This window comes from Carya illinoinensis, chromosome 7 (assembly GCF_018687715.1).
Source record: "Carya illinoinensis cultivar Pawnee chromosome 7, C.illinoinensisPawnee_v1, whole genome shotgun sequence".
Lineage (NCBI taxonomy): Eukaryota > Viridiplantae > Streptophyta > Magnoliopsida > Fagales > Juglandaceae > Carya > Carya illinoinensis.
Genome location: NC_056758.1, coordinates 43,134,458 through 43,144,834, shown reverse-complemented (window position 1 = coordinate 43,144,834; position 10,377 = coordinate 43,134,458). Strand labels below are relative to the sequence as shown.

General features: G+C 36.6%; 3 protein-coding genes across 3 annotated transcripts; 1 reads left to right on the top strand and 2 right to left on the bottom strand.

The window, feature by feature from the left end:
• Positions 1–382: 382 nt before the first annotated feature.
• Positions 383–829, bottom strand: LOC122316431. Its single transcript, XM_043132948.1, has one exon. It carries the CDS (start codon positions 827–829, stop codon positions 383–385), a length of 447 nt encoding a protein of 148 aa, XP_042988882.1.
• Positions 830–3,688: 2,859 nt separating this feature from the next.
• LOC122314971 lies at positions 3,689–4,543 on the bottom strand. The gene has a single exon (XM_043130632.1). The coding sequence runs from the start codon at positions 4,282–4,284 to the stop codon at positions 3,874–3,876; it is 411 nt and encodes a 136-aa protein (XP_042986566.1). The 5' UTR covers positions 4,285–4,543; the 3' UTR covers positions 3,689–3,873.
• A 1,525-nt stretch (positions 4,544–6,068) lies between these two features.
• Positions 6,069–10,133, top strand: LOC122316661 (hydroxyproline O-arabinosyltransferase 1-like). Its single transcript, XM_043133358.1, has 8 exons — positions 6,069–6,670; positions 7,235–7,302; positions 7,469–7,670; positions 7,849–7,946; positions 8,034–8,103; positions 8,829–8,900; positions 9,095–9,208; positions 9,742–10,133. Exons 1-8 carry the CDS (start codon positions 6,263–6,265, stop codon positions 9,799–9,801), a joined length of 1,092 nt encoding a protein of 363 aa, XP_042989292.1. The 5' UTR covers positions 6,069–6,262; the 3' UTR covers positions 9,802–10,133.
• The last annotated feature ends 244 nt before the right edge of the window (positions 10,134–10,377 follow it).

The following is a 10,377-nucleotide window of genomic DNA, read 5'->3' as shown; positions in this document are numbered from 1 at the left end:
TTATCTCTTCTCCCCATATACCGGGAGCTTGCAAAGGCAAGCACAAGTCTGAAAGCCTAAAAGTTATCAAATTATATCATCATGACTATAAAATGCTAATGCTAGTTTTGAATTTTCTCTACATAACAACAATACTTGACGCATCCGATAAACATCAAATCATTGATATAAACCCCGAGATTTGAACTTCATGTTTCAGAGGGTGAATCTATCAATATGTTCACACACACACACACACACACATATCCAAATTAAGAATGTTTATCTGAAATGAACTTCAGCTAGAGCTATGAATTGGATTTCATAAGCTGGTAAAAAAAAAAAAAAAAAGACAAAATTATAAAGGACCAGGTTCGTGATCACATCCCAACTTGTCTCTGTCCTACCCAAGTGGAGCCGTATATCGAGCCATGACATCGGGATATGCACAATCTTCTTCTTTATTTATTCCATCGTCAAAATTAAGTGTGTAACTCTGCAGATCATAGCGATATTGATTCCCCATTTTCTTGTTAATTCCTGCACGCAGACTGAAAAATCGAATAAAATTCTTCCACTTTGGCCCACCCAACACCTCCGAAAACTGCCTGACCTGCCTCGGCTTATTCGCCACCCAGTTTTCCCTTCTCTCTCCGTGTTGTTGCAGAACTAGATGTGTACGGGTGACATTGTTATCCGGGCACCATCCAAAGCAAAGTCTCCGGAAACAGCCACAAGAAGAAGAAGACGTACCTATCTCTTCATCATAATCTTCAACGAAATCATTCTCTTCTAATTCCAGGTTTTCGCTAATGGAGGCCGAATGTCCATCTTGTATTTGGGTAGCCATGGTACTAGAGACTGGAGAGTGAAAAAGAGGAGAAGAGGAGTTGGGGCACGAAGACGAAGCTGGAAGTTTCGGCTTTAAAAATGGGAAGTTAGTATGCATAGGTGAACACGTATTTAATAATTACGCGACTAAGCAACGAATCAAATTAGCTATTAAAATTAAGACCGGAGTTTTTAATTAATTTATTTTTGTATGCATGTTCACTTGTGATTTGACATTCATGATACTGCCGACCAATCACAAACTGCAGCTGTGCCTTATGTGGAGCCTGTTAGTTTTCAGTTAAATGCCAAGATATATAACCCAGCTTGTCTTCGATCGGCAGTTGGATGCTTGAGTGCAAGGTTCGCTTTAGCCAGCTGATCAATGTCCTCGATCTTCGTGCATGCCACTGTAGTTTTCTTTCGACCGTTTTTGCCGGCATATTTTTTCACTATTTTATTACTCATTCCAATTACGTAACGTGTTTTCTTTTTAAGTTAATCCTATATTAATGGAAATATTTAGTCATTTCTTATTATTAGTTAAGTGTTCTTGTTTTAACCTTTTTTTCTTAAAAAACATTGAGCTTATATTTTTTCCAGAATTCTTGAGAGTGAGATTCTTTATTTTACCAAAAAAAATTGAGAAATGATAATTATAAGGGTGAGTGTATAAGCATTGTGCAAATCGTTTTAAAAAAATTGAATAAATATATGATTTATATGAAAAAAAAATTAATTTTTTAACAGTAGATCTCACTTTTTTTTAAAATGACTGTACGACATTTACATATTTTATAACTATACGTAACATTATTCAAGAAAAATACGTACGTACAAAAACTTTAGCAGATTATTACGAGAGAAATCTAATGTAAAAGTCAAGATGTCGATACCGAAATCTATATTTCCATGGTTATTGATATATGGGCTTGCATCCAGAGAAATTGGTCTCTTATTGGCCCATGAGTTCTCAGCCCAATTATGTTTGGGGAAGATGATCAATGCACATCACTGAACGCTCTAAACCTGAGCTTTTGATTGATTGCTCGCGATTCGGTTCCAGCATCAAAATCAACCAACTCGACATTGTCCATATTCGCTGAGGCTGCTACCAATCAAACTGCAATAAATAGCCTGTCTTTTCACGTCATTAGTCCGACTTAATGCAAGACTCTCCTCTTAAAATATGGCCTTTACCGGATGGCCCTTCGTGATTAAGAAAAGGTTTCCACTGCTTCGAGTTACTTTCGCTAGAATGAGAAGAAGGCAGAAGGACATAATGGTGCGATAATCTTTGTTTGAACATTGAAACGTATGGCTTCTCTTGATTAGAATACGACGAATAGAGGCTCCAACTTTTCCAGTGAACCTCACGACTTTCTTGCCTCTTTCTTAAAAGGCTTTGATTCTCTCCTCTAGGTTGAATGAAAAATAGTTAACTACAAGTTAAAAAGATACTTCTTCAACTTGCAACGCTAAAACCATCCAGAGAATGAAAGCTCAGCTGATCCTTCATCCTTTGATCGAATCTGATGCGTTAATATATATAAAAACTTTATATGCAGTTACTTTTATGTATTTTTTATACATTCTAATAAGAATTTTGCTACATACACAGTTACGCACTAATCTGTGTACTAATACTGATTTATTCATATTTAAAATTTAAATTAACACTATTTTCAATAAAATCTACTTTTTGACCAATCACATCACATTAATGCACAGATTAGTGCACAATTGTGCTTGCAACTATATTTTTCCTTCTAATAATGTGATTAATTTGGTCACTTTTTTCAATATTAAATAATTGTTTTGTCATGAGATGATATTCCTTATGGATTCTGAGGGATTGTCTTCGAACAATAAAGTTGGAATGACGTTTCCTTACGGGTTAGAGGTAATTGGAAAAATATCCATAAAGAAAATGGTTAACTTTATAACTCATTTACGTCAAGATCAATTTTATAAAATTGAAATTTAGTGAAATGAAATATATAATTTCATTTATTAATTGTAAAGTAAATTGTGAAATAGTTATAGAATAATTATAAATGTATCATTATCCAATATCATATAGTGCGTGTGCTATACATGCCTCTTGCACACTACACCATTATCCTTAGGTCGTTCAGTCCAATGCCATCTATTAAGAACTTGTATTTTTCATAATTGACTTTCGTCTTTCCCCTTAGTTTGACTCATTAGATCAATTTCATTAATTGACAGAGTATTATCATCATCATGCATAATCATGAATTGTATTCAAAATAAGGTATAGTTTGAAAAGATTATGAGATTAATTGAATTTATGAACAATTTAAAAAGGGCTTGTTCATAAATTTTAAATGCATATATTCTCTTCTCACTTAGTAAAAAGAAAGAAAAGGAATAATAACTAATTAATAACATTATTTATATGCGTCAATTTTATTGTATAAATATTCTTGCTAGAGAGATACTTTGTACGAAGAAATCAATGCCTATGAAAAACTGGAACAAGACATAAAGCAGATGGCTCGGCAAGATTAGTACTAAAAGATTCCTTTAAGAATATTGGGCCGAACACCTTTAAAGATAAGGAAAAACATTTGCAAGTTGCTAACTAAATGACCCCATTACTGGCATTATCTTGCCTTGGCTCCAATAAAAGTGGCCCTTATCTCAACTTATTTGACGTGAAGAATGCCTTTAAACAACGCTAAGAGAAGGGGGGTTCCGTAGGAATAAGTTTCAAACTTTTTTTTCTGGTTCTACAATCCACGAACACCTTGCACATTCAACAAGAATGGCCGTTACGCTTTAGATTATTATGGTAAACGCTTTTGCATGAGTCATGCACAAAACACATGATTCACGAAACAAAACTCTCAACTTTTGAACACCAAATGCCTAAATTAGAATTGATTCTAGTTGTAGGCGCAATTAAATACATCAAAAAGATATACATTATGGTACGACCTCAGGCAACATCATGAATTTCAGGCCAACTACTTACGATATATATATGTGTAACGCTGTACACAAAAACAACATCAAGGACTGAAGGGCAGATTATTCTCAGCTAAACGCAGCGATCTCCCTCATTCGAGGCGCCGCCGTGACTGCAGAAAAATCGGCCCGCGGAGAAGGTGACGCGGCCAGTCTCTCCGAGAAATTAAAGGGGAACTCATCGAGCCGGGCATCGTCCTCGAAATTGAGGGCGTAACTGGAGGGGTCATAGCTGAAGTCGGCGGAGTGGGAGCGCCGGCGGGTCCTTCCGATCCGGGAGATCAGGTTCCGGCAGCGGTAGCGAATCTCGGGAAAGTCGTGGGCGGTGGATTTGAGCCAGGCGTAAGGGGAGCGGGGAGTGCGAGGCTTGTCATGATCGACATCTAGAGGCTCGTGGTCGTGGACGGAGGAGGAGAAACAGCACATCTTGAGCTTGTGCCTGAGAGAGGGAGGGGATGGCTGGTGGTATTCGTTATACATTGGCGGACGATAACAAAAAAGAAATTCGGATGAGAGAGAGAGAGAGAGAGAGAAGAAAATTGACGAGTGGATGATGATGAGAAGGGAGGGAGTGGTGGGATGTGGTTATATATGGTAAAGGGAGTGTAAATGGATGAGGGAGGATTCAGGATGTGGAGAAAAGGCGGAGTCAGTGATCAGGCCAAGCTGGAAATAGAGGTAGAAAACGTGGGCCGTGCGTGGTGCCGCATTTTGTGTCAATTCCGCGTCAGATTTTTTGCACACAACTCTCCCTAACGGCTTCAGTTTCACCACTACACTCTTTTTTTTTTTTTACATGTTTGTGACTCATTGTGAGTGTTTATAAATATACAAGCAGAGAAAAAGTAATCTTTATTGGAAAAGGAGGAGACCTCCTTGTATTATATAAAAAATAAAAAGAAAAAAAAAATGTGTGTGTGAGAGAGAGAGAGAGAGAGAGAGAGAGAGAGAGAGAGAGAGAGCTAGTTTGTGGACGGACGAAGGAGCGTATCTCTTTTCGTAGAGGGCAAATGGATAAGGCTGTTTTTCGAAAATGAGTCAGATTGAAGAGTTTGTTATGCAATGTACCGTTTGCATATTGCATAAAGATAAAAAAGGGTGGGTGCTCCGATCCTTCCACCCGTAACTTTTGGCTTAGACGTCGTCACTCCCACGTGGACGTCAATTGAAAGAGGGGACCAGATTCTGCATTTCGCTCCATATTATATATATATATATATATATATATATATATTAAACAAATGAACAATAAAAGTTTATTAAGTCATCGATTGTTTAATAAATTTAAATAGATGGAAAGGATAAATATAATTATTTAATTATATTTTAACATTCGAGTGTCACCAAACTCTCCCTTAACAAATTAACCCATAAAAAAAATTTAATGATTTTATTATATAATTTAAATAAAAAATTTTACTACACAGAAATTAGTATGCTAGCTAACCAATTAAAGTGAAATCTATTATAACTTAAATAAAAAAAGAATATACGAATAATTTTTAATATTTTTAATATGAAAAACTTCCAAAGCGGCGATGTATCGAATGTAATTAAAAAAAAAAAAAACTTCTAAACAGATTTTGTGTTGAATAAAAGAATGCCTAACTAATCACCTAACGTGGGCCTGCGCTGCAATTGCCGAGACTAGTGTTAAAATAGACAACTGTTGATCCGAAACGTCGACTGGCACAAGATGTTGGCTCATGGCAGACAATTTTTTTATTTTTATTTTTATTTTAAATTACAACCACTGTATATCAATCAATGGTAGAGATGTGACCATACCAATAATTTATCGCTTTTCAAGTTAATATGCCAGATATGATTATAATGATGAATATGATTTTTAAATTGAGTTGTTAGCAGCAGTACGCATATGATTTCATTCTGTAAATTTGTATTTATATGTGACATATTATTTCTTTTCACCTATATATAATTTATGTTATGTAGAACTCTCTTTTTTCTGCTCATGGATTAGTTATTTATTATTTATTCAGCGATATGATCTTTTTCCATTTTTTAATATATATGTTATACAAATTAATTCAATTTTCTTCCATATAGAATTCGTGTAATCTCGTTGACGTAAAATACATTAATGTATTATTTCTTTCAGTAAAAAAAATTAATTAATTACTCTTGACTGTTTAACACAATATTGTATAACACATTACACTCTGTTCACTGTGAAATTTATTTCTTAGATCGCTTGGTTAATGAGTCGGTGAGTCGCCGAGCGAGCGAGCGAGAGAGAGAGAGAGAGAAGAAAAAATGAACGGGTGGGCCAATTTCTCCAACGACAACAGCTAAAACGACGACTCTTTTCTGTCAGAGCCACCTTCATCTAGTCCTATTTGTCTCCACAGAGAAATTGCAAACACTGTTGCATAGGTAGATACTAGAGAGCTTTAGAGCTAAAGAGCTCAGCTCTAGTTGGGATTCGAAAAGAAAAATGGCTTGCGGGAATACTTTCTTCTCTCTGCTCATAACCTTCGCAGTGGCTCTAATCACGTACAACATCATCGTCTCTGTCAACGCCCCTCTCAGGCAAGAACTCCCTGGCCCTTCCCGTTCATCGAAAATCTACGTGGACCCCATAATCAAGATGCCGGTGCACAGGAGAGGTGGGCTCGGTTCAAAGAGTCCGAGGCGGCTGTTCCACACGGCTGTCACGGCCTCGGACTCCGTTTACAACACGTGGCAGAGCAGGGTCATGTACTACTGGTTCAAGAAATTCAAGGACGGACCCAACTCCGAGATGGGTGGCTTTACGAGGATCTTGCACTCTGGGAAGCCTGACAGGTACATGGACGAGATCCCCACCTTTGTTGCCCAGCCTCTCCCTCCTGGATTGGACCGCGTGCGTCTTCCTCTAGCCATTCCTTCTACTACTTTATCTAACTATTAGCACACTGTGAAGTCGATTGGGTTTTCTGTTGTGCTATTTTAATTTGAAGATATTTGATGGGTGTTTTGAAGGTTATTGGCAACAACAATGGCGTCATAATTTAGATTTTTATGATCATTTTTATGTGACATCTCTTCACACTGCCATCAGGCAGAAATAAAAGACATGGTTGCAAAGAGAATAGTTTTAGATGAATAATTTACTTTAAAATCCACATCCAAAATGGTAGGTTGGTTTCTTAGCCGACTCTACTCATTAGTTTATCATCCATTCTCTCACACATTGTTTGATTTGTTGAAAGTTTAGGGCTTCCCTCCTTTCATTGGTCATGCCTATAGTTTTCGTCAATAACATTCTTGATAATCTATCAGAAAAAAGGATAGGAGTTCTTCTTAGACCTGAAGAGCAAACTAGGAAAATCCCCTCTCTCTCTCTCTCTCTCTCTCTCTCTCTCTCTCTCTATTCTTATTGGTTGCTGTCGAACTTAGCTTTTTTGCTGCCACCTCGCAATCGCAGGGTTATATAGTCCTCAACAGACCATGGGCATTTGTGCAATGGCTTCAACAAGCAGACATCAAAGAGGAGTAAGAAACTCATAACAATCTATTTGATGAGATGAAGATCTTTCCTTCCCCTCCCCCACTCCACCTTTTTTTCGTTGGTAGATATTAGTTTATGTATACTGTTCAATATATATTTATTTTGCTAAATAAATGTATGCTGTTAAATATGACAATATGATGTATCTAGCTACATACTGATGGCGGAGCCAGATCATATTATCGTCAAGCCCATACCAAACTTATCAAGAGAAGGGCTTGGAGCTGCATTTCATTTTTTCTATATTGAACCCAAGAAGTACGAGTCAATACTAAGGAAATATTTTCCTGAGGACAAGGGACCAATAACTGACATTGACCCGATAGGGAATTCTCCGGTCATAGTTGGAAAGGTCTGTATGGTGATTTGGCTTAATGAAAGTAACTTTTTTTTTTTTCTTTTCCTTTTTTAAGCACAAGATTTTATTCATTGAAATAGGCATCACCCAAGTACACATAGGCTTAATGAAAGTAGTGATAGTCTGTTTTGGTTTCTTTGGCCTTTTCTTGATTGTTACGAAAAATTTATAGGAATCTCTCAAGAAGATTGCTCCCAGTTGGATGAATGTTTCCCTGGCAATGAAGAAGGATCCTGAAACAGATAAGGCTTTTGGTTGGGTGCTTGAAATGTAAGGGTTCTCTAATCAACTCAATTTTGTGTTGATTTTGAAGTACGGTTATTGATCTCTACTCCATATCCTATTATATATATATAGGTATGCCTATGCTGTTGCATCTGCTCTGCATGGAGTTGGTAACATCTTGTACAAGGGCTTCATGATTCAGGTACGATGAAATTACCATTCCTGTTACTCAGTGCACATACCTTGTTTATCTTCAACGATTTGCTAATCCAGTAGTAATTGGTTCCCTACTATTTGCTATTTCAAAAACATTCCGAACTGTTCAAGAATGGGAACATTTGCTACTTCATTTCACATTTCAACATGCATTCCTTTTCTCCAATCTTAATTAGCTTAAATATTTCTGAGATCATGGCTGAATTTGTCATTTTCAAGCATTATGCAATTTATGCTATTGTTCTCCAATACTGAACCTTTAATTTTGAGTTTTGTTACATACAAGCACAGTCATGTACTAATTTGTGTACCAATACTGATTTATTCATACTTAAAATTTAAATCAATAGTGTTTTCAATAAAATCTACTTTTTGACCAATCACATCATATTGGTGCACAGATTAGTGCACAATTATGCTTGCAACTATATTTTTCCTTCAACTTTAATTATAAGAATTAAGGTAATTAATTTTTATCTGAGTGTACTTCAATCTTTTGGATACAAGCTCGAGCACACCATTTGTCTTGCATCTTCTGCCATTACTTAGTATTGGCATCTGTCTTTGTAATGGTACAACATCCTTAAATTTTCTTGAGGATACACAGAAGGACGTATAAAGACTTAAGAAAGATATTGCTCCACTATTATTTATTTAATGCTATTCCGCTTTTAATTTACCATCAGTTGCCTGTTTTGTGACGTATATCAGCCTCCATGGGAGACACAAGTTGGCGAGACGTTCATAATTCATTACACTTATGGATGTGACTACACTATGAAGGTAGTTTTCTTTTGTGACTCGGTTTCCACAAAATTTTTCAGGTTTTAATGTTTCTTTGGAGAGAGCACGTGTAGATGCTTTGTGTGTGGATTTTTTTAGCATCCGTATATCAGCTTTGGATTTTTGGCCGATTTATCAGTTTCCTGTTGTATTATTTGGCTTATGCCGTCTACATTGCCTGCTCTGATATTCAGGGTGAGTTAACCTATGGGAAGATAGGAGAATGGAGGTTTGACAAAAGATCTTATGACGATATCCCGCCACCAAGAAACCTTTCATTGCCTCCACCTGGTGTTCCAGAAAGTGTGGTAAGTTCTCTCTCGGCATTTAATGTTCAAACCTTATTGCTGCACAATTAGTCTGGCTCTATTTTATTCATTCGTCTTTTCCTTGGTGAACACCGGCAACTTAGAATTTTGGACATGAAACTTACAAACACGATTTATGGTGGGTGGGCTCATGTATCTGGGGTTACTTCCCATTGGCAGGTCCTAATGCCCTGCCTTGCTGAGGTTCCTTGTTATCAAAGAAAAAAAAAGGATACAATGGGTCATGTTTTTCAGGACTTGTTTATATAATATACAAAGGTAGCGTCCAACCTAAAGCTCCATCCAGACACATGCCACCCTTTTACCAACCGAGCTAGACACCATTTGACAAAATAAGCTACAGTTAAATTTGAGCCGAGTCTTTAGCGACCTAATAACTATGCACTTATACACATATAGATATAGCTTGTATTCAACAATGGTAAGAGAAATAGAAGAAATGATACCTCTTAACTTGGTCTCGGCATTGCTTCCAAGTTTTTGGTTTTTATGGGCAAGTTCATGCATTGCAGGTGACTTTGGTGAAAATGGTTAATGAAGCCACGGCAAATATCCCAAACTGGGGGTCGTAGAGATTGATGCATGTATTCGTGTATTGGTTTGGGGAAGCATAAGTGCTTGGTATTCGTACAGATTTATATTTGTGACAACCCTCGTGAACTTCTCCATTTCCTTCAATTGAATTGCAGACACCGCCAAATGTACAAGTTCCAATTCAGGTTCTTTTGTTGCCTCCGAAGTTTGTATAAGCAGTTGCCAGGAGTTTAGTGCGTCTATTAAATATTCAGGAAATAAGGTTCAGTTTAGAATAAATAAGCGTTTTAGTTCGTATAATCACTTTTATGTACTCATTATCACTCCATTAATCTAATTTATTAAAATTGTTACTTTATATTAAAAAAAATATGCGTAAAAAGTAAACAAAAGTGAATTCACATATAATTTTTGTTAAAAGAGTAATTAGATCAGTGGCTCTGGGCAGGTAGCGACAAAGGTGCTGTATATAAATTAGTTTTCTTTCCTTCCATATATGGAGATGTTTACTTTAATGTTTTGTAGTTGCGCTATAGCCTGGCCGTTATTTTATACTATTTTGTTAGAAGTTATTGTTTCTTGATTTCTTTTCCTCCTGAGAAAAGTCCGGATGA